At 41.5% G+C, this 24,822-nt stretch overlaps 1 protein-coding gene across 3 annotated transcripts in view; it reads left to right on the forward strand.

The window, feature by feature from the left end:
- Window positions 1-10,381: 10,381 nt before the first annotated feature.
- Stxbp3 (syntaxin binding protein 3) overlaps window positions 10,382-24,822 on the forward strand; it is a 42,408-nt gene continuing 27,967 nt past the window's right edge. Inside the window, exons 1-6 of one of the 3 annotated variants that reach the window (XM_035450986.1) lie at window positions 10,382-10,542; window positions 21,387-21,436; window positions 21,927-22,008; window positions 22,649-22,725; window positions 23,594-23,672; window positions 24,454-24,554. In XM_035450986.1, coding sequence (XP_035306877.1) covers window positions 10,494-10,542; window positions 21,387-21,436; window positions 21,927-22,008; window positions 22,649-22,725; window positions 23,594-23,672; window positions 24,454-24,554 — 438 coding nt within the window. In that variant the 5' untranslated portion in view covers window positions 10,382-10,493. The remainder of the gene's footprint in view (window positions 10,543-21,386; window positions 21,437-21,926; window positions 22,009-22,648; window positions 22,726-23,593; window positions 23,673-24,453; window positions 24,555-24,822) is intronic. The other 2 variants (XM_027395532.2, XM_027395530.2) reach the window with 2 other exon arrangements.

A 24,822-nucleotide genomic window follows, 5' to 3' on the forward strand; every position in this document is an offset into this window, starting at 1 on the left:
AAAGATTGCTATCAGGTTCTCAGAGCCAGCAAAGACGTCAGGTGGTGCAGCAGCCAAGAGCAGAGTCTCAGACCGTGGCAGACTGACCTACACACACCTTTTCAGGGGTTCGTCCATCTTGTAGCCTGTTCTCTACTCTCCCCTCACATTGTAATGGCTTCTTTCCATGTTTGGAGAGGAAAAACAATGATATATAGCATAAATCTGTTGTGTCTAGAACAATGTTTGTCTGTCTAATGCCAGAAACCTAATTTTAAAATAGTATGAATAAGATTTGTGTCACACGTGCTCAAGCAGCTGTGGTGCTCAGTCCTCAGGGGCTGTAGGGTCTGAAGAAAATGGCTCAGTGGTTAAGAGAATAGGCTGTTTGTGCAAAGGACCCAGGTTCCATTCCCAGCCCTCACATGGTAGCTCACAGCCATCTGTAACCCTTGTTGTGGGGTGGTAGGGCGGAGGAGGGTGGGGGTTGTCCATACCCTCTTCGGGACTCTGAGAGCATTGGCTTTGAAGTCCAGAATGTGTGTGCTAGGAAGCAACTTTAAAACACCGGCTAGAGGAAGTGCAGCATGAAGTTAGGCATGAGGCGAGCAAGGAAGAGAGAGAGAGAGAAGGCTTTCCTTCCTACATCCCCTTTCTAAGGAAACCAACCAAAATCCAACACAGGGTTTTTTTTTGTTTGTTTGTTTTTGTTTTTGTTTTTTTTGTTTTTTTTTGTCTGTAAGACCAACCAGAAAACCAAGTGTGAAGGCACATGCTGGTAATCTCAACACCCAGGAGTCTGAGGCAGGAGGATCATGAATCCAAGGCCATCCTGGCACACATACAAAAATATCTCAATAAATCAGAGATGCAAAACGTGTCACTGATAAGGAGATCTTTACAATATCTGTTTTTAAAAGATTTATTTTTATTTTATGTGTATGAATGTTTTGCCTGCATGTATGTCTGTGCATCCCATGTGTGCCCATGGAGGCCAGAAGATGGCATCAGATCCCTTGGGACTGAAACTGCCATGTGGGTGCTGGAAACTGAAGGAAGGTCCTCTGCAAGTGTCAAGTGCTCTTAACTAATGAGCCCTCTCTCTAGCCCTTATTTATTTATTGTTTTACAATTTCACATATGTACACTTTGCATACTGAACACCCACTTCCCCACCATCCCTGTCCACTCTCGACAAAATCTCTGTTGTGTTCCTGTGGGTCTGTTTTGTTTACCAAGTTTTGCCAGGGCCATCTGTGTGACCCTGGGTTTGGAATTATCTGTTGGGGTGTGGTGGGCTTGGCAGAGGAAACATAACTAAAGATAGAATTCCTCCTCTCGTAGGATCCACTGATAGCCAATTCTTCAGAGATAAAGTGTGGGGCCCCCTGAGCACCTGGATAAAGACTTCCCCAGAGTCCAGCTAGTCCTAAAGATTGTGTTTAAGGCTTCAAGAACACAAATGGAAGAGTTAAGTGTTGTTCACTTAAAACAAATGTTTTTGCCAGTCATGAAAGTACACACCTTTAATGCCAGCACTCAGGAAGCAGAGGCAGGTGGAACTCTGAGTTCAAGACTAGCCTGGTCTACACAGAGAGCTAGATTGTTAGACCCTGTCTCAAAAGAAATTGTTTTTAGTTGGGTATGGCAGTGTATGCTCTTAATCCTGGCTCTTCGGAGGCACAGGCAGGTGGATCTTTGTTCCACGTTACCATGTTCCACGGTAGCTGGGACTACATAATGAGTTCCAGGACAGTCTTGACTGCATTGTGAGTTCCAGGACAGCCAGAGCTACATAGTGAGTTCCAGAACAGGCATGGCTGTGTAGAGAGACCTGTCTCAAAATAAAAACAATTTATTCATGTATTTTAATGAACTGAGTTTTGTTAATGAACAACATAAGCGTCATTATGAAAAACTTACATGTATGTTACTATACTTGGCTCATGTTCAGCCCCCATTATCCTCCCTTGTCCCATTGCATGGGTCCCCTTCCTTTTTTTGTTTCTGAATACCAGTGAAAGAACAGCAGTCTCTCGTATGGATTCCCAGCTGTCATTCTGGAAAGTTGAATTTACTAGGTATGGGACCAAGCCAGGAAATAGTTGTTGGGTTGGTTTGTTTGTCTCATGCTCATCAAGCGCTTCTGACATGTGGAAATTTGGGAAACTCTGTCCTTGCCTTATTGAGTTCTTCCTTGAAGTAAGATTTCAGTGATGGGATCCTATGACAATGGAGAACTGTGGCCTGTGCAGAGGAGGTCCATGTCCTGGTGGGGAAGCCTTGGTGGAAGAAAAGTGAAAGCACATTCTGGACTGTGTGGGCTAGCACCGGTGTGAGATTACACGATATACTTAGTTGAACACCTTCAGAATGGTACTTCAAAATTGGGTCTATAGCTGACTGGAAGAGACAACAGCTTAAGCCAAATGTGAGGGCAGGACCTCTATTCTCAAAGATCGGCTCAAGAAAAAGGCCATATCTGCTTAACTATGTGTCTAAGCTAAGCTAAGATGGCCAGAATTCCACAAAAGACAATGTGGTCCACACTGGGTGGGGCAAAATTACTATTTACTTAGTTTACTTATTATATGTAATGCACAGACCACACACTGCTAAGAGCTTTCTGCATATTCACTTCCCTTCCATAAAACCCCACAAGCTAGGTAAGAACCTCTTCCTCTTTCCACAGACGGAGAATAGAGGCCCAGCAAAGTCAAGACACTCACCCACATACACACAGCCCACCGGGGCAAACACATGAGGAGTGCAATTGCTTACACCTGCAGATCAATATTTTATTTATGGAAAGTTTTTCACTAGATTATTATGATAAATTTATCAACCGCTGGAGAAAAAGACCAGCATTGGATAAAGGGAAATGGGGTAAAAAGTGGGTGACCTGCTCTTAATTCCAGTGCCCAAAATTTAAACTATTTTATCTGTTTGACCTCTTTATGACCTGTGCATCTTTTCATCTCTGGCCAGTGCTAGTGTATTTTGCTCTCAAGCTGCTGTGTCATATTCAAGGAATCCAAACATACTTTTTAATCTGTGTAGGAGAGCCAACTAGAGGAGACCTGGAGAAACAGTTTACGGAGATTATGCAAAACTAGGGAATGTGGGAGGACAGACAACAGGATGCAAGAGAAGTGACTACGATCCTGAAGCCAGATAGCGTCAGGTCCTAGCTCATCCTGAGATGTCAAATGATGTAATTAGCCTTCCTTAGCCTCACTTTTCTCATTTGCAAACCAGCAATAAAGATTTTCACCTTGCTGGGTTTTGCAAGGTTTTAGATATGTATTCCTGAGCTAAGGAGATAACTCAGTTTTGGTAAAGTATTTGTAAGCATGGGACCTGAGTTTGTATCAAAAGCTGGGCATGATGTTGTGTGTCTGTAATCCCAGTCCTGGGGAGATGGAGACAGGGGGGTCACTGAGACTTACTGACCAGCCTACTTATTCCAAAGAGGTGAGCTCCAGGTTTGAAGGGACTCTAGCCCACTGAGCGTGTGGCTTCTGCAGGCCTTACCCTTCTCCTCCATTCCCTCTGCCTTGCTAAAAACCATTAGATTACATTCTTGAAGCTAACCCCCAAGGTCTATTCCCTTTTTTGGCCAATGACTCCTCCTGAGGCTAACTACCAATGTCCAGCTATCAAATTATTGAAATCTAGCCATCAAACACCCCCTTCACCTAATTAACATGCCCAATTAAAATTTAACACCTCATTCTAACACTGGGTTTGCCCTCGTACCTTTAAAAACTACCATTTTTTTAGGTGCCGTATCTGTCTCCTCTCTATCCAGAGGCAGTCCTTGGTCCCTCCAGGGAAAATACTCTTACTCCCTTTCATTTGTTCCCTTCCCCTTCTCCCTCGTCCTCTATTTCCTGTCTTTGTCCCTTATCCTTGCCCTCTGTCCCTCTGAGGCAAATAAATTTCCTTTCTGCTGAGAAGTTGGTCTTGGGGGTACTGAGCCAATGCTTTCCCTTGCAAGGTTTAGTGAGAGATCCCACCTCAAAAAACAAAGGTGAAGTAACTGAGGAAGGCCTGACTGACATTGGCCTCTGGCTTCTTCACACACACACACACACACACACACACACACACACACACACACACACACACACACACACGTGCTCCTCCCAACACACAAAGATACTGTATCACACAGGTACAATGCAACTGGTTTGCAATCACACTGATAGTAGGAGTCAGACCTAGATTTTGCACATTGTGGACTTGTGTATGTGTGCACCTAGGGCCTATACTTGTTACACTTACGCTGCACTGTCCCTGGGCCTTTAGGGACACAAGTCATAACCACACCTCCTGTGATCTATTTCCAGCTCTGAAGGGCATTCTGTCTCATTTCCTGATACCTAGCCTCTTGAAGGGTAGGGCATGTCTATATTGCATCTGCCTCACTCCTTCCTCTCTGTTTGACCCCCAGGGTAAGTAACTAGGATTTTTTTTTTTTTTTTTATGGTTTGGACTCCACCCTACTATACATACTAAGCAGAACTTGATTTAAATTTGAAGAGAGAGTAGGAAAGATGGTGCATATATTTAAAAGTATGACCAACTGAACCCATTTAAAGGAGGTTTCAAGGGATCTAAGGTTCCAGCTTCTCTTGCCACAAAAACCTCAAACAGATAAAACATTCTTGTCATAGTTTTTTTTTCCCCACTCCCTGGTTTTTTTTTTTTTTGTGTGTGTGTGTGTGTGTGTGTATTGTAAGCTGATCCTTTCCACACTGTAGCACGTGCCCTGAAACCTTGGTAATGAACAGCATCAAATCATCTTCCTATTTCTGTGGATTGCTTGAGGATAAGAGACATAATCCACTTCGTGTGGTACACTAAGCACGAAGTCAATAATAGACATTATTAGAAATAGTACTTTCTAACCATTTCTCCGTGTGACCAGTTTGAATCTTTGGGACTATTGGCTCTTTGCAAAGTCCTGTAGGAATGCTTCTGCTTGCCAGTGTAAATAATGGTTGTCAGTAACTGGCCTGATTGGCTGCTTTGCTTTCAGGTCCCAAGACTGGTTCTCAAGTAGGCTGCTGCCTCACTTTTCTGAGCTCAAGTCAATTCCTGTCAATCAGCTTTCAGCAATAATTTGGGGTCTTAAAAAACGTTGATAATCTCCTCCCTGCATTTTTTACACAAACTTGATGAATGACAGAATGTTGTTTTCTTGGTTCATTTATTTGTATTCTGTCCCTAATGCGTTCACTTTTTGGGGGGCAGTGGAGGTGGGGGAGGCAAGGTCTCTGGCCCCAGTTGTGTTAATCCTAGCAGTCTAGAATATGACCACTACCACAATTTGAAGTCAAATTTGAAGGAAACTTTAATTAAATACTGGTAAGGTTGATGGACTCTCTGGCCAGGTCCATCTCTGCGTTTCCAGAAAATGGCCCCTAGTCATGGTTTGTGGGATTTAAAAAGGCAAACCCCACAGTTCACCACATTTCCCATCAGGTCCAATCAGGGGAAAGCATATATCCTGACATATTTTCTGACTCCATACCTCCTGCCTACATGTGATCAAGCACATCTGGTGTAACTGGGTCAAACAAACTTGTTTAGGGAAGTGAAAACATGTGACTTGTTAACTCCCATAAATAGTGGTCTCCAGCATTTCAGGAAGTATTTGTCCTTGGGGCAGGAGCATATATGTCAGAGGCATTTTTGTTTCATGAATCTCTTAGGCATAGTAATTAAAACATAACTGTGACTCCCATGGTTGGCCTGGAACTAGGTATGTAGCCAAAGATGACCTTGAACTCCTGATCTTCCTGCTTTCGTCTTCCACATACTGAGATTGGAGACTTGGGTCATCACATCTGGCTTCAAAGAATTCAATGTTTCAACCCTCTTTTGAGTACTACAGGATGCTGAGGAAACTGTCTGACTCCATTTTGAAGGCAGGAGACACTTTGTAGTGTTGTTAAAAATAAATGTTCATTTACTGTAAGAGCTGAGTTTCTGTTTCCTGGAACCTGACCTGCTCTAACCCTTGACCTTAACTTGTTTTTGAGGACCCTCTAACTCTCCATAACCAGTGACCACATGATAACTGTTTTTTGTTTTTTGAGATTTTTCTGTAGTTCCTAACTGCCCTCTTGTCTTCATTCTGTAAACCTGCTTTGCAATTACTTGTGATTTTACTTTTTTTTTTTTTTTTTTTTGGTTTTTTTGAGACAGGGTTTCTCTGTGACTTTGGAGGCCACCCTGGAACTAGCTCTTGTAGACCAGGCTGGTCTCGAACTCACAGAGATCCACCTTCCTCTGCCTCCCGAGTGCTGGGATTAAAGGCATGCACCATTCTTAAAAGAACCCTGGAAAACAGATTTAGCACTTCTCTCTCTAACCCAACTTAGGAGACAATCACTAGCCAGTTTCCTGATTTCAAATATGGCTCAAAAATTGTAGTAGTGGTCTTATTCTTACCCAGAGGATTAACATTTTCTGGAGGCCCCAGCGAGCTAAGACCACCCACCCAAATCTTTAGAGCTAGATCTTCACTCCAGAACTCTGGGACTGAAGGGCCACATAGAGGGTGTGCACCTTGATAAGTTCCAAGGCTCCAAAGCATGCTTTTGGTTTCTTGGACGATTAGAGTGAACTACCATGCTGAGAAAAGCAGCAAGCATCAATGGAGGCCTCCCTTGGTAAGTCATAGTAATTTTCTGTGGCATTTGATTCTGTTAGGATCCAGATATGGAGTGAGAAGGGGTATGACATGACCCAATACTCTTCCATCCAGAGCAAAAAGCAAGACATTGCACTGCCCAGCTGAGGTTATTGGTCTGGTTTTGTGTCTTGTCTTTGGCCACATTTTACTGTCTCAGTCTTTTGTACTTTCTGTGTTCTATGTTAATTGGCTTACCCTGGAGTAACTGGACAGATGGACAGAATGGGTAATAACTAGCAAGCCCAACATCCCTCTAGCCTGTGTTCTAAAGAATTATGACAAACTTTACCCCCTATAGTCAAGGAGGATTATGATAATCCTATCACCATGAATTGCCTCCAAACATTCTGTGAAACTGAATGCCCCACATTTGAGGTTGACTGGCTCCCAGATGGCATTTTTATTTCTCAGATAGTCTAGGAGGTGGTGAATGCTACCCCCAGTAAGGCCAGTCCCCCAGATCAGATTGGATACATCTTGCCCAGTCCCTGTGTGGAAATTCCGGCCTCATGTTAGGCACCATTTGTGGTTGGAATTTTCTTTGGTCAACCAACCAGCTCCCAAATAAGACAGAGACTTATTATTAGTTATGAATGCTTTCCCTCAGCCTTGGCTTGTCCCACTAGCTCTTTTAACTTAAACTGTTTCTAGTCATCTACATTTTAACTCAGGGCTTTTTACCTTTCTTTCATTCTGTATGACCTACTTTCCTGCTTCTTCCTTGTCTGGCTGGGTGGCCCTTGGTGTCTCCCTGGAGTCTCTCTTTTTTCTTCTTCTTTCTTCTTTTTCTCTTTTCCTGAGCCTAAATTCCTCCTCCTACCTATTCTCCCTTCCTAGAAGTTCTTCCTATACCTCCTCCCTCACTATTAGCCATTCAGTTTTTTTATTAGACCAATCAGATACCTTAGGCAGGCAAGGTAAACAGCAACACTTCTTTACATTGTTAAACAAATGCAGCACATCTTAACCTAGTCAAATAAGTACAACATTGTTGATTATTATGTGATGCGTGGGATCAAAGATGATCCCTAGTCCGTAAGGCTAAGATTTCTTTATTCAGATAAACACCAGCCCAAACACAAGCCAGAGCGTGCCCAGAGACCGCAAGCTACCTTGGCCAAGAGAGAAGGGGCTATCCACGTGAGCAAGGTCCTGTCATCTTTGACCTCCCCGGACCACGCCCTCATGGGCGTGGCCAGGCATACTTGTAGGGGCTACTAGGAGGCGGGGCTACAGAGTCTCCCTACACAACTTATCTTTGCATAGTTAAAACAATTATTCTGTAACAGAGGACCAGAGGATAGAGGAAATTGACCATGCTCTGCCACCAATGTGACTACAACACAGAGGGAGGTAGGAGGCCACTCGGTTAGAACCACCAGGTTCTTGAGAAGAGATAAAACCAACAGCCTGATAGCCTACCAACCTATCTAAGGTAGCAGATGTGAAACAGGGCCCAGATGAATCACCTTCATCTTTCCTGGAGGTCTCCTGGATGCCTATCGGTTATACACCCCTATAGACCCAGAAGACCCAGCAAATCTCAGTGTGATTAACCTGGCCCTTGTTACTCAGTTGACCCTGGCATAGAAAGATACAAAAGATGGACATACATAGAAATATATTTAAAAAATTGCAGGAGAGAACAGGTCAGAACTATTAGAAATAGCCTAAAATGTGTTTGACGGAAGAAACAGCAAAGAAGATCTTTTGACAGAGAAGATGGGGTGGGCCACTGTGACTACACTATAAGCCCCAGCCACTTTCAACTCTGTCCATGAACTCCATTTACAAAAGAACCAATGTGCTTACCGGAAAAAAAAAAAAAGGCCATTGGAAGAATGAATGTTCAGATGAAAACAGGTAGCCCCCACCTCAACCCAACCCAATCCTGTCTATGGAGGATTAACAAGGCCAAAATTCCTTTAAACCAGGCTTCCAGGAGCCTATGGTAACCTTCACCATCAGGGACAAAACCTGTAAATTTTCTGGTGGACATGGGACTAACCATTTGGTATTATGGGAGACCTAGGACTCCTTGCCTACCAAACAATGGAAATATAGGGGACAACCAGGGATATTAAAGAATATAAATGAACCACTAACCAGATTGTTAACCTAGGATAAGGAATTGGGACTCATTCTTTTACGTTTATTTCTGAATGTCCCTACCCTTGACTAGGACAGGACCTCTTGAACAAGCTTCAGGCAACATTATTGTTCTTAGGAGACACTCGTAGGTTGCAACTGGGAGGCCCTGGTAAAGGCCTGTACAACAAGTGAGGAATAACCACCCCTTCCAAGTCTAACCTATTTTCTGGAAGGGGAATGGGAAAAGATGTCAATCTAGCCAGGCGTTGGTGGTGCACACCTTTAATCCCAGCACTCGGGAGGCAGACGCAGGTGGATCTCTGTGATGAGTTCAAGGCCAGCCTGGTCTACAGAGTGAGTGCCAGGATAGGCTCCAAAGCCACAGGGAAACCCTGTCTCGAAAAAACCAAAAAAAACAAAACAAACAAACAAACAAAAAAAGGCTTTTTGTACAGGCCTCTGACTTAATTCTCCCTGATGTTCCCAAGCCCTTTCATCTTTACGTGCATGAAAGAAAGGGCATTGCCAAGGGAGTCCTGACTCAGACCCTGGGTCAAAAAGCCAACATCTTACATCTCAAAGAGAGCAGATAGTGTAGCCTCTGGATGGCTCCCTTGTTTAAGAGCTATTGCAGCCAACACAGTTCTTGTAAGAGAAGCTGACAAGCTCGCATTGGGACAGACTCTACACACCGTGGAAACCTGATGAGAGATGACACTAATCTGTGGATGTCAAAAGCCTGTCTGAGTCAGTACCAAGCCCTTCTTTTAGATAAGGACAGACTGATCTTTGATAAATCCTTGGCCATTAATCCTGCCACCCTGTTGCCAGACAACAGATGACTCTGAGGAGTCCTTCCATAACTGATTGGAGATGCTAGCTGTCATACAACATTCTTGTCATCACAGAGATGTGATCTCTACATGGATGGCAGCACCTTTGTTCAAGAAGGAACCAGGTATTTGGGGATGGGAGTGGTCACAGGCCAGAAGGAGGTTATTTAGGCACAAACCTTGCTCAGGAGCACATCTGCCCAGAGATCAGAAATAATTTCTCTAACACGGGCTTAAGGGGGCTGGAGAGATGGCTCAGTGGTTAAGAGGTTAAAGTCCTGAGTTCAACAATTCCCAGCAACCACACGGTAGCTCACAACCATCCTTAATGAAAATTTATTTTGTTTGTTTTTGTTTTTCCAGACAGGGTTTCTCTGTGTATCTTTGGAGGAAATTTTAATTTGTAAAGCCGAAAGTCTTCATATTTGGGCCGATGAGATGGACCTTGAGCCTGGTAACTTATGTTCGATTCCAAGACTCATACTTAAGAAGATGTCTTCTGGCTTTCCCGTGGGAGTCTGGGTATGCACACGTGTGCATACATACACCCAAATAAATACATTTTAAAATACAAAAAAGAAAAGACCCCGTACATTCCAATTCAAAACTGCATAAACTGGGTTCACATCCTTGGACACTGAATTTTGGCTTCCACCAGAGGGTGCCAAACTGCTCGTAGAATTCCGCCCTCACTACGCAGCCTCAGTCCGGGCGCAAACTGGACGCGCCCTTGTGGATGCATATGACGTCACCAGAGGGCGCGGTCCGCGGAGGGGGCGGAGCCTTCCCCGCCGAGGGGAAGGGCCCACCCCGGAGCGCAGGTTTCAGGGCCCAAGTAGGTTGCGAGTGGCAGGCGGTGGCTGCGGCTCCACGGCTTGGGGAAGATGGCGCCGCCGGTGACGGAGCGGGGGCTGAAGAGCGTCGTGTGGCGGAGTGAGTGCCGAGGGGTCAGGGCTGAGATAGCAAAGGCCGCGGGTCTGCCTCGCCGGGTCTTGTTCCCTGCTGCAGCCCCTCCGGGAGCTGCACCGCAGACTTGTTGCTTTGGGACCAACTCCCTGGTCGGACTCTTTCCGGCTTGCCCAGCGAGTCGGATTTCGTGCCAGCACCGGGGATGGGCGGGCTGACCAGACGCGGCCTTCTCCCGGTCCTCGGCGAAGCCCCACCCTCGGCGACCTGACTCGGGCCGGGCCCGGGTCCCGGCGCTGTTCGGGGACAGTGCTTCCCACTCCCCCCTCACCCCACCAGGCAGGGACGTCTCTCCGCCCGCCCGACACAATCTGTGCTCTGTGCTTCTCTATTCCGCCCTCGTCCTTGTGTTTTCGAGGCCCCTTAGTGTCCACATTCATGGGTTTTACTACCACATCAAGGGTTTTACACTTTTAGTGTCTTAAGTGCAGACTTTACTGTTCAGGAGAGCCTTCTGCCGCTGTTCCTAGAGAAGCCTTCTTGCTAAAACAAAAGTTCTTGACACAGGACTGTCGGACTACTCAAGTCTGCTCTTTGACTGTTATAACTGGTCTACTTGTTTGTTACTCGTGTTCTGCCCTATCAACCACGACTTTTATTAAAAGTACAACAAACCTAGGCCTGTCAGGTTAGAGGAGGAATGAAAGCCACAAACCTTCCTTGTTTGGCATCTCTGGGTTCAAAGTAATTATAGGCTAGTAGTGGAAAAGGAGTAATGTCTTCGTGTTTCTTTCTCCAGCTTGTCGAATAAGAAACAGAATAGAAATTAGTTAACAGAATTCTGTATAATGCATTTCATAAAATTAAAATCTAAATCAGTACAGGCATATACTGTTTTATAGTGTTTATCATTTAGAAGAACTAAAGTATATGAATAGATTTTGTGAAGTACAAAGTTATCCTTTAAAAATCTAGTTAGGGACCTGTGTGGTGGCTTAGTGGGTAAAGAAAAGTGCTTGCTGCCAAGGAGGACTTGAATTGGATACCCTGGGACCCAAGGAGTGTAAGGAGAGAACTGACGTAGGCAGATGGTCAGTTTTGACTCTCAAATGAAAATGGATGGCAAATTGTATTGTGTAAATTAATTCTGAGTTATAATGGTACATTACATTATACATTAAGGTTTATGTGAAAAAGATAGCATAATGCTAGTAATGCTAGTATCAATAGTGTGAAAACCAGGCAAGAAGGAGAGTATAAACATAACAGAGTTTCCCTCTTAATGTTGACTTGGGGTAACACCAGACTCACTAGATGGAGAGTAAAATACACACAGGCTGAACGGGAGGAAAAAGATGGAAGTCTGTAATATATTCTCTTAAACTTCTGTAACAAGAAGTACAACAAGGTAATAATAACCCAGTGTTCTTTGCACAAAGCATGTATATATGTTGAGGGGCTAGAGAAATAGCTAAAAATTTAAAATAGCTCACATTTCCACAGACTAATGCATGGCTGAATAATGCTTGCATAAACGATACATATCTTTTTTTCAGTAAATGTAAGTGCTAATATGCTTTATGCTATTGCATCTTGGAAACATGCTAAGTAAAGAGCCAGTCACAAAGGACCACATGGAGTAACACCATTCATGTGAAAAATGACCAAGACAAACAAATCTAGAGAGACAGGAAGGAGACTAATGTGTCCCAGTCTGGAAAGATGACATTAAAGGGATGGGGTGCTGTTTTGGCTTTTGTTATAGTTGTTGTTTTGCTTTGGTTTTAGTTGTTTGACACAGGTTTTCACTGTGTATCCCTGGCTTTTCTGGAGCTCACTTTGTAGTCTGAGTTGGCCTCCAACTCATAGAGCTCCACCTGCCTCCTGAATGCTGGACTCAAAGGTGTGCGACACCACAAAAGGACTTTGTTTTGTTTTTGAAACAGGGTCTCATGTACTCCAGGCTGGCCTCAAACTCAGCTTTGTAGCTAAGGATGACCTTAAACTTTTGATTTTCCTGCCTTTACCTTTCGAGTGATATGATTATGGATAAATCCCACCACTCCTGGTTTTATGCAGTACTGGAGATTGAACTCAAGGCCTTTTGCATACTAGGTAAACAGTCTACTAACTGAGCTACATACATCCCTAGCCCCAAGGAATGAATGAAATTTCCTTTTAGAGTAGTGTATGAATGTTCTCAAAACAGTTGTGGCAATGTAGGAATGGATGCATGACTCTGAACATGCTGAAAATCATTAGCGAATGCATTTTTTCGTGAGTGAATTCTGTAGTTCACAGTTTGTATCTTGATAATGCTATGAAAATGAGCCCTGACAAGAGCTATTAAATCTAGACCTAAGAGTCAGGCAGAGTGGCACATGCCTATAATCCCAACGCTTAGAGGTGGAGGTACATGTGCCAGTTCAGCTATATAGTTAGTTTGAAGCCAGTTTGAACTTTGAGACCTTATCTCAAATAAATAAGTAAAATCTACACCCAAGTTTTACACCCACGTCTTTTGACTACAGTCAGAGTTAAAGTTTGACACATCTGTGGCTTAGTTTTGGATCTTATTTTATACAGTCTACTACATTTTATACAGCCTCCTAACCAACTCCAGAGTTCTGGCCTGCCTGTCTACCTCATCTTTTCCTCCCTCCCTCCCTCCCTCCCTCCCTCTCTCTCTCTCTCCCCTTTGTCTTTCTTTCTTTCCAGTCCATCCAGCAAATAGCTGCTAGAATAATTTCTTTTAATAATGCTAGCTTGAAGACTGCAGAGGCACCCAGTTGCCTAACGTTCATACCAGTCTGCTATTGACTATCATCTACCTCCAATCTCCTTTGTTTTATAATATTGGTTCACCCATGCCCATACTGTTTTTTTCTCATTGCATTATTTTATCTTCCTGTCTTTTTGGTTTTTCGAGACACGGTTTCTCTAGTTGTTCTGAAACTAGCTTTGTAGACCAGGCTGGCCTCGAACTCACAAAGACCCACCTGCCTCTGCACTCGGGGATAGACTTTCCTATCTTACCTTGGTGGCCCATTTCTCTGACTTCTGATTCCTTTCCCTAATTCTTTACCTACTCACACTTTAGCCTTCAAGTCTTAGTTCAAATGGGTTTCCAAACTTCCATTAGTGGCTTGTTTTTTGTTTTTGTTTATTTTGCCCACCTTCCTTTGTTTTAGCATTTAGTTTACCCTTCTCACAACTGCATAAGGGGAGCCCCTTTTTGCTTTGCTTTGCTTTTTTGTTTGTTTCCTTTTGTTTATTTTCAGACACGTCTCTCTAGCCCAAGCTGGCCTGGACTTTGCAATAGCTCTCCTGCCTTCTGAATGCTGAGGTTATAGGCATGAGCCACCATTTAGTTAGGAGTTAGGAATCTCTTGAAAAGCTTTTAGAGGGTGGGCTCACTTTTTTGTCTCACAGCCCTTTAAATTTGTATGTGTGCATGTACAAATTCCAGTGCCCATGTGCATGCTTGCAGAGACCAGAGGTCATATCAGATTTCTTCATCTAATGCTCTCTACCTTAGGAGGCAAAGTCTCACTGAACCTGGAGCTCCCTTGGCTAGGCTGTCTGGGTAGCTCTGAGAATCCCGTTTCTGCCACTCCAGAACTAAGGTTACAAATGTCTGACTTTCATGGGTCCTCATGCTTTGGGTAGGCACTTGGCCAACTGAGCTCTCTTACCTGCCTCCTAGGGCTGTAAGTTGTTAACAGCCCCCAGCAGAATGTGATAGGTAGTATGTGTTTTTGTTTTAAATAAATGACTCAGTTTCTTAAATTTTCCCCTGTTCCTACCTCAGAGGCCCCATTAATACAGCATTGAATTCCTATGAGAAAGTTACCAGTGCTCTCAAAGCTTTTGTTCAGGTGGGGACTAAGAGGACATAAAGAATAAAACTCAAGAGTAAACATGATTATTTCAGTTTGTGACACACCAAATGGTGCATCAGGAAAAATTTATCTGACTAGGTGACATTTCTTAAGACCTAACGAGAAGGAATCAGCCATTAGGAACTACCTTAAACCTCCTTTTAAAAAATGAGCCTGCTTTGAAAGCCTACAAACTCGAGGACCTACGCTTGAAAATTCAACACTCATGTAAAAGTCAGGCTTGGCAGTGTTGTCAGCTTCGTAGTCACATCAGTGAACTTGTTCAGTGAGAAATCCTGTGTCAAAGAATCAGGCTTAGAATGTTGGAGGAGTTGACCTCCAGCCTTCTTGTAAGTGTGCACACACCCGAGTGAATTCTTACATACACCACACACACACAGTGCAAGGCATTGGTTACAAAGGCTGGGGGTGGGTAGACCAAAAGGTAGGGTGGAGCCAGTTGTTAAGTGGTTTAGGCATACTCTGGGTAATGGAGAATCACTAAAGATAACTTTTCCCCTTCTCAAATAGCAGACACCAGCATTCTTGCTGTTTGTTAGTGCCAAAAGGAAGCCATTTCATGTTCCTACTCTGAAGGGAAATAATCTTTAAAATTTAATTAAGTGTAATAAGTTATATTAATGATGTACAATTAGGGATTTTTTGCTCATGTAACTACCACCCAAATCAATCTATAGGATGTTGCTAAGTATTCACATTTCCCAGTGTAAGCCCTCCCTTCTCCCCCAGAGTGAACACTATTCTGACTGTTAACATCCAGTAATTGTGTTTTTTTCATCTTTACACTCATGTTTAAGAGAGAATCCTTCAAACTCTTCATTAGATTTTCACATGCATACCTGTACTTTCTTGTTTTTGTGTTTGCCATCAGAGGAGGGTGTATGTGTGCACATGAGTGTGTGTGTGTGTGTGTGTGTGTGTGTGTGCGCGTGTGTGCGCGCGCGCGCGCATGTGTGTTTGCGTGTGTTGTTTGTTAGGCAAGCAAGGGCTCTGCCACTGGGCTACATCCTGGCCCTGCCTTTGTATTTAGTTCTTGCAGTAGTCCTTAGTTTTCATAGGTTCTAGTTCCATATACTTTTTAAACTAAATGTGCAAGATTGAAGAAACTATGAGCCAGACTTAATGTATAGAGAATGGCTACAAAATGATTAATAAGATAATGGCCCAATAGAAAAATGAGCAGAGGAAATAAAGAAGCAGCCTGTAGATGGTGTAGTCTGGCTTTGACTTGGAGAAATGCAAATTAAGACCAGATACCCCCTCGAACTCATCACATTGACAGACTCAGGTGATTAATGTCATGTAGCAATTGGAAAACTTTCTGGTGGGAGCATGATTAATTACAGCCTGTTTCGAAAGCTGCTGGTGACATTTAATGAGGCAGGTGACAATACTATGTGATTCCAGCAGTCCTACCATGGGCCTTTCCATAAGTAAAAGCAATAAAAATATACATGCATACTTAACATTTCTTTTCTCAAAGGGTTTTTAAATTAGATTTTTAAAATGTATTTTCTGTGCATGCATGTATGTGTGTGCATACACTGTGGCACAGGTGTTGAGGTCTGAAGACAACCTGAAGTACTTGTGGGTCCCAGGGACTGCTCTCAGGTCAGCAATATGACAGAAGGTGCCTTTATCCACTGAGCCATCTTACCCACCCATACCTAAAGTTCTTTTTCTTTTTTTACTTTTAAGTAAATGTGTGTTTTGCCTGCATACATGTAAGTGCACTGCATGTTTGCCTGGTGCCTGTGGAGGTGAGAAGAGGGTGCTGGGTTTGCTGAAACTGCAGTTACAGATGGTTATAAACCTCCATGTAGGTGTTGGGAACTGAACATGGGTCCTCTGGAAGAGCAGTAAGCACTCATAACTGCTGAGTCATCTCACTAGCCCCATTTAAAGATCCTCAACGATAGTATAGTAGAAAAAAAAAAGAAAAAGAAACAACATAGCAACCTGGTGCATAAGAAAATAATTAAATAAATATGGTATGTCAGTGTTCTTTTTAGTTACTTAAAAAGTTACTAATGTTACTAAAAGAATAAGCTATCTTTGTTCTTTTTATTTATATGGCAGCTATCTATGATGTATCTTTAACAGAGAGGGTAGTAACAGAATAATATGTATATGCTAAACCTCTTAAACCAGAATGAAGTCATAATAACTATATGTGTTTGAGTAGGATCCAGTAAGACTAGTTAGGTCATGTTGGTTGGAGAGAAGGTTGGAGCGGTGAAAAGGTGGTAAAGAGAAGATGGATAAGAATAGTAGTGAGTTAGGAGCTAGAGTTGTCCTAAACTGACAGTCTGTTGCAGGAGTCTAAGTAGTAATGTTTATTGATGAAGAGAAGGAAGGGATGAGTCAGTGGGGGGGAAAAGCAGTTCAGAGTTACAATATGGTGATTGTAAGTGCTAGTTTAGGCCTCTGGCAGGCATTTGGAGATGTAAAGGTATATAAAGTAGATAAAGGAGCTGAACTAAGATCAGGATTTAGGTCACAGCATATAGTCATGAAGCCATGGATTATGATGAGACAGAGCAACTAGAAAATAGTTACCTCTTTCCAGTCAAAATAGAGATCTTCTAGAACTGGCAGTTTTTTTCCCCTCTTATTCCCTTGATTATGATTTCCACATTGTTTAGCTTTTAAAATGTCTTTCTTTTACAATTCTAGGTTTTATTCATAGGTTTTGTCCTGTTTATTAGAAACAGGATAAAATCTGTTACACTGTTGTCAAAAATTTCTTTGTGACTTAAGGTCATGTGCAAATGATCTGTTGGCATTGCTCATGTGGTACACTAACATAGTTCTTGCATTTCTGTCTCCACTGTTTCCGCCTTTGCATTACAGTTATATTTCCTTTTGTACCTCAAGAGAAACTAAGATAGAACAGGTGGGTAGTTGGTTTTCATGGGTCTCTGTTGGGATAGTAGTTGGGCTAATGGAGGATTGGCTTAGAGGGTAGGTAGAAAGAAGCCAGTTAGTGGAGTGTCTTGAATGGTAGAGTTTAGATTTTCCTTAGTGGGCAGAGTGAGCATTTGAGGGCTTTTCAAGGTGGATCTGAAAAACTGAAGACAAAGGGATTGGTGGTAGAAAAAAGCTAAGCCAGATAGGAGATTATTGCACTAGCTTAGTGAGAGATGTTAGGAATCAGGGTATTATTGATGTCGGTGGCAGCAAAAATAATGACCAGGTGCCAAAGAACAATCAATAATTCATAATGATTGAATGTAGGGCAAGGAGAAAATAACTGAAGGCTCTGAGTAAGAAAATGACAATAAAATGACAGAAATAAGTCTAGAGCAGTTTTTAAGGAAGTATGTCAACTTGAGGTGTGTAAGTGCTTAAACCTCTATTGTGTGATTGAATGAAGTCCGGAAAAGGTGGTCTGTAGGATTGTTGAAAACTGAAGGACTGACTGATGGATGAAATTTCAGTGGTGAGCATAGACTCTGAGCTCGAGTATGGAGTAGGCAGAGGACAGATAAATAAATTCAGTCTTGAGGTCCATATTAGGTTGCTGAAGAAAAGATTAAATGATTGTCATTAGTATATAAAGGAAGTATTTTTTAAGTTCTGTAATATTAGCTGATGAGATTTCCTTTCACTCTTTCTCAATATATGTTGCCTGTGATCTTGTCTATCACTTTTTATCAGCACTCCCATTCTCTCCGTCCACAATTCACTTATTTTTAAGATACTGATACTGACTGTTGACCTATCTTTGCATCCCAGGTTGTACTTTTTATACAGTAAAACTGTCATGAGATCTAGATGAGGTAACTTAAAATTTTGTGGTAGCCATATTAAAAATACAATAGAAATGGATGAAATTAATTGTAATGTTTTACTTGATACAATTAAAAATTATTTAATATAATTAAGAAATAATAAAATAAGGAAAAAGGAATTTATAGGGTATTTTGTACTGCTCCCTTAAACTTTAAAGTCTTTCTCTGTTTCTCTTGTGTTAGTGATGCCAAGGATCAAACCCAGGCTTCCCACATGCTTCTGTTCTGTGCTGCCACTCAGTCATATCCCAGCCCTCTGTTTTGTGTTAGCTTTTATCTTATCTTACAGAACTTTGCACATTTCAGGTTTTTTTTTTTTTTTTTTTTTTTTATAAGCTAGGTTTACTCTGTGGCCCAGGAAGACCTGGAACTCACAGCAGCCCGGACTCAACCTCCCATGTGCCAGAATTGTACAAGTATGAACCACTGTGCCTGGCTACTACTAGCTCTGTTTCAAGGCTAGTTCCTGTCATCTAGGGCAGTACAGGTACAAGGGTTCAAAGACTAGTGACATGACCTCGCTCCAGCAGCACTCACTTCTTAGAGAAGAACAGGGTAACTGTGTAAACATGCAGTGTCTTCAGTTTCTGCTTGCAGTGTGTGCAGTGAAGCTGGCTCAGAAAGGAAATAGTCTCTCGGTGTCTGAGCTCTGCCTTAAAATAGCCTTCATGTTTGCCTATCATGTGCTAGAAACTTTGCTTTCTGATTTAATTACAGTTAAATACTTCAGGGGGTGATATATATATATATATATATATATATAGTTGCCTTTCCTAGCTTCTTTCTTTCTGTCTGTTTCTCTATCTAATATCTATCTATCTAATATCTATTTATCTTTTTTTGGGGATGTGTGTGCACCTGGTAGAGCCCAGAGGTTGACAGCAGGTGTCTTCCTACATAGCTTTCCACCTTATTTTTTGAGACAGGATCTCTCACTGAACCTGGAGCTTATCCGTTCATCTAGGCTGACTGGCCAGTGAGCTCTGGGATCCTCCTTTGTCTGTTCTCCGCCCCATTCCAAGAGCTTGGGTACAGACACTCCCCCGAAGCTGACTTTGTACATGAATGCTCGGCATGAGAATCAGTTCCTTGTGCTTGCACAACACAAACTCTCCTCAGCCTCCATTGTTTTGTTTTGCTTTGTTTAGGTTTGGTTTGAGATAGGATTTCATGTAGCTGATGATAATCTTGAATTCTGCCTCTGTCATCCTATTACTGGGCATTTAGGTACCATGACTCCACATTCAACGTTTAATTGATGTTTCTTAACACTTCAAAAATCTTCCTGGTTAAATTAGATCACAAGTTTTGAAATTCTATGCAGGGGTGTGTGTGTGTGTGTGTGTGTGTGTGTGTGTGTGTGTGTGTGTGTGTGTGTGTGTGTGTGTGTAAGATAGTGCAGGCACCCGCAGGCCACAATTACATTATGGAATCTGGGGATCACGTTCAGATGGTCAAGCTTGCTGCACAAGCACTTTTAAGCCATCTTGCTAGCCCCAAAGCACTACTTTTGTGATGAGTATTAACACTGTACCTTGGAACACTTCTCACAGCAGACATGTTATTTTTCCTTCTTACTAACCAGTTCTCCAATTCTTCACATGCTGACGGGATATCCGGCAATACAGTTCAATTCTGATACTACTTAGGGCCAACATTAGTAGGGTTAAGGATTCAGACCCATAAGACTGCCCCCAGTTCAGACAACAATAGCAAACAGCTTCCCACACCTCCCGTAAGGGCTTGGGTTACAGCCGGGGCTTTCTATTCTCTGCTTTCCCTTTCAGATTCAGTAATTGGCTTACAAACTCTAGTAATCTACTTACTGTTAAAGGGGTCTATTGTTGTTGGTTGTTTCTTGTTTTTCTAAAGCATATGAATCAGCAGCCAGTTGAAGTCTGTAGGTGGAGGTCCAGAGGTTTTGGGTCATAGGGGCTTCCATCCTATGGAACTGGGTGTGTCACCATTGCTACACATGGCTGCACTCAGTGACTCAGAAAGTGGGTGGGTTATGGAAGTTTTATTCTGTAGGCCTTACTGATGAAATCAATGGCCACTGGTAATTGAACACAATCTCTAATCCCTGTTGCCTCCTTAGAAGTCATAGCTTGGTCCTTCTGGTGACCAACTGCTTACCAAGCTAAAAGGGTCATGTCATCAGCAGACCATACAGTCTCTGTCCCATAAGAAATTTCAAGGATTTTTAGACTTATGCCGGGAACTAGAAACAAAGGCTTGATTTTTTTGAAAGATGTATTTTTACTTTTTAATTATGTGTATACTTGAGTGGGTATGCATATGAAAGCATAGTTGTCTGTGGAGGTCAGAGGAGGACTCAAGTTACCGGGGATGTGAGCCACCTGGCGTGGTGCTTCGAACGAAACTCTAGTCCTCTACAAGAGTAGTATTTGCTTTGCTGTTAATCACTGAACCATCTCTCCAGCCTCCCCCATCTTCCCCCCCATATTTTTTTATTATGCCACAGTAACACTTATTAGTTAGAATTGTCTTAAAAAAAAAAAAAACTCATGGTATCAAAAACTTGGTAAACTACCCAAAAGTATTCACCAAAGACTTATAAATTTAAAAATAGAAAATTTAAACAAATTAGAGTTTAGCATGGTGGTGCATGCCTGTAATCCAAACATTTGGGAGGTAGAGGCAGGAGGGGAATTGTTTCAAGGTCATCCTTGAAAGATGTCAGATGCCCTGAAACTGAAGGTACAGGTGATTATGAGCTGCCTGATATGGGTGCTCACAACCTAACCCAGGTCCTTTGCAAGAGCACCAACTGTTAACCACGGAGCCATCTCCCCAGCCCTAGTGTACATGTATTCTTTAACAAGAGAGTAAATGAGGATGAAAACCATTTATGCAAATTTGCCTGTCAGAATTTAGCCATGAGCCATTTAAGATTTAAGAAAGAAAGAAATCCTAAATCAGATAATAGTTTCAGAAATATTTTCTGGACATGTTCATATACTTAGGTTTTAGAATATATTATAGTTCATAGGTTAGGTATTGAATATGGTTGTATGTTTATGAGCTTAATATGTAGTATTTATGCGATTCTACACATTCCAAGTTGAAATTTTTCTCAGCCATTTTGAACCTTTTATATAATCTTACATTTCTGATCATTGCTGTAGATGACTAAACTTTTTTTCCTTAACAGAGATAAAAACAGCGGTGTTTGATGACTGCAGGAAAGAAGGAGAATGGAAGGTATAAGTTGTGTAATTTGCTCTTCTATGGGGGGCTTCAGAATATTCTACTTAGGGTGTTTCCGAAAGGTCATAGGCCTAGACCAGCACTTTCAGATGTTACTTTGCCTCTAAGCTGTGGTGGTACCTTGGGCAAGTCACCTAACATTTCCATTTCCGTGTCTAGAGGATAGGGATCATAATACATCATACCATAGTTGCAAATGCTATGTGTTTGAACAGTGCTGTGTAGCAATAATTCTATAAATAACAATTATGTTTTTTGGAAAATTTGATGTTAAATATTAGCCATATTTAAAATGAACAAGCTCTGCTTCGAAATAGAAATATTTCCATTTCCTTACTTGTATGTAATATTTACATGTATGTATATTGAGAAAATAACCCATCAAATCATATAGCTGAAGAGGAATTACTAAAATCCTGTTTGTTAATTGTTAATTCTTGACAGTCAGCTGTTTATGTTCATTCTCAATTTGCTTTGTTTTAAGATAATGCTGTTAGATGAGTTTACCACCAAGCTTCTGTCATCGTGCTGCAAAATGACAGACCTTCTAGAAGAGGGGATAACTGGTAAGTGTTGCCATTGCTCATGAAAACTTTGGCAACTGAGTGTGAGTTTCTAGTATGGAGGCGTATAATAGCGTGGTTTTTTGTTTTTTTGTTTGTTTGTTTTTCTTTTTAAGAATTTTTTTAAATAAAGATATTATTTATTTATTATGTCTTCTGCCTGCTTGCCAGCAGAGGGCAGATCTCATTCAAGGTGGTTGTGAGCCACCATGTGGTTGCTAGGAATTGAACTCAGGACCTCTGGAAGAACAGTCAGTACTCTTAAGCGCTGAGCCATCTCTCCAGCCCCTAGTAGCGTGTTTCTTAAAAATACGTGTGTGTGTGTGTGTGTGTGTGTGTGTGTGTGTGTGTGTATGTGTACACATACACATATACATATATGATTATTTTTTAATTTTATCACATCGGTGCCTACCTGTAAAAGTTCTACTTTGGTGTCTTCCCAGGCTGACACAATCCCACGTATAGTCTCAGAGAAGATACTTTTTTTTTTTCTTTTTAGAATTTATTAATTTAGCAAATAAAGAAGCCAAATATATATAAATGTGTTTTATTATTATTATAAATGGAAAATACAATGAAGTTTATTTAAAAATATTTTAAACTTTGGTTCTGTCAAATGACTTTTGTTTGTTGTTGTCAGTTATAGAGAATATTTATAAGAATCGGGAACCCGTCAGACAAATGAAAGCTCTTTATTTCATCTCTCCAACATCAAAAGTGAGTATTTCCAGTCTTGAGAGGGAGTTTTTGGGCTGGAGTATAGCTCAGTGGTAAAGTGTACTTTCATATGTGTAAGACCCAGTAAGCCTTGATCTGAAGATTTTCTTAATTGGTTTTTATTTGGTATGTATAGTACTGTTTCTGCTTTTTTGCATGTATACACATGTGTGCAGGTACAAATAAAGTCCAGAAGAGGGTATTGGATCCCCTGTAACTGGAGTAATAGACCAGTGTGAGCTGCCCAGTGTGGGTGCCTGGAAACTGAACACAGGTCCTCTGCAACTGGTAGCTATGCTTGCAATTGCTGAGCCATCTTTCTAGCCCCTCAGCCCTTGATATTAAAACACACAAACAGTTTCTTCACTAAGTATTAAATATGCCTTATTAGGAGATTGTTTCTATTAGCTGCTTTATTTATGAAAGTTTTTCTGTATTATGATGTTTTATTTGTACTTCTCCCAGTAAGAATGAATAAAGATTTCCTTTCTCTTATTATATATGAAAACAGAATTAATGATATAAAATGCTAGTTTCTTTGTAGCAGTTGAGATTCACATAGTTCCTATTGACCCTTAATTTTGAAAGAAATGGAAATGTAGATTAATCAGTCTTAAACACTATTGTTTTAAAAAGATGTGTTTATTTATATTTTACGTGTATGAGTGTTTGCCTGCATGTGCATTTGTCCACCATATGCGTGCTTGGAGCCCATGAAGGTCAGAAAAATGGTTATCTTAAAAAGCCAGTTTGTAAGGTAAACTTTTAGCCAGTAAGAGCTTGTTTTATTGAAAAAAAAATAAACTTGGTTAGCATATTTAAGTTAGTATTTAATAAACTATGTGTTAACATCTCATTTCTTTTTAAGTCTGTAGATTGTTTCTTGCGAGACTTCGGAAGTAAACGTGAGAACAAGTATAAGGCTGCGTATATATACTTCACTGACTGTAAGTGCTGTTCTAAAGGGTATCGCCTCATTGTTTAACATCCTGTTCAATTAGAGTGTCTGCCTTTTAGTTTACATGTATGAGTGTTTTGGACTCTTAATCAGAATCCCAGTTATCAGAAAGAAGCTTAGGGGAAGGAACCAAAGAAAATAGCCTTTTTGTTTGGAATATTTTATGGGAGAAAAATAAGAACTATCATATTTTTCTCATTGTATACATTTACATGGAAAGCAGGAGAGAGGAAAGAATTCCTGAGACATTTATGTTTTATGTTCAGTTACATAACTTTATTTCTTTTTTTTTTTTTTTTGGTTTTTCGAGACAGGATTTCTCTGTATAGCTTTGGAGCCTATCCTGGTACTCGCTTTGGAGACCAGGCTGGCCTCGAACTCACAGATATCCGCCTGCCTCTACCTCCCGAGTGCTGGGATTAAAGGCGTGCACCACCAACGCCTGGCCATAACTATATTTCAATAAAAAGTCTGAAGCCAGGCAGTGATGGTGCATGCCTTTAATCCCAGCAGAGGCAGGCAGATCTCTTTGAGTTCAAGGCCAGCCTGGTCTACAGAGCAGCTGCACACACAGAGAAACCCTGTCTGGAAAAACAACAACAAAAGATTTAGCCTGTTATTTCCCCTCTGTTTCATGCCTTGTAGTTATCCTCTGTCTGCAGAGCAGTTTGCTTTATAAAATCCAGATGCTGTACATAAAAATATTATTGCATGTTGGATAACTTGTTCAAAAGGAGTAAAGACTTACGGACTTGTGCTTTCCCCTTCAGTTTGCCCTGACAGCCTCTTTAACAAGATTAAGGCATCTTGCTCCAAGTCAATAAGAAGATGTAAAGAAATAAACATTTCCTTTATTCCACATGAGTCTCAGGTACTGGTCATTTTTATTTTTTAATTTTTGCTTATAAAGGATTTTCAGAATTATGATTCTAAAGCATGATCTGAGGATGTTTTATGTATTTATTGGTAAATGTGCTTAATCTATAAGTAAACATTCCCATAATAAATGGAGAAACATGAACAAAAATTGGAATACAACATTAATAATGCAAAGAGGGGGCCAGGTGGTGGTAGCAGCGCACGTCTTAATCCCAGCACCTGGGAGGCAGAGGCAGGCAGATCTCTGTGAGTTCGAGGCC

Source organism: Cricetulus griseus (assembly GCF_003668045.3).
Source record: "Cricetulus griseus strain 17A/GY chromosome 1 unlocalized genomic scaffold, alternate assembly CriGri-PICRH-1.0 chr1_0, whole genome shotgun sequence".
In the NCBI taxonomy this organism is placed as follows: Eukaryota; Metazoa; Chordata; class Mammalia; order Rodentia; family Cricetidae; genus Cricetulus; species Cricetulus griseus.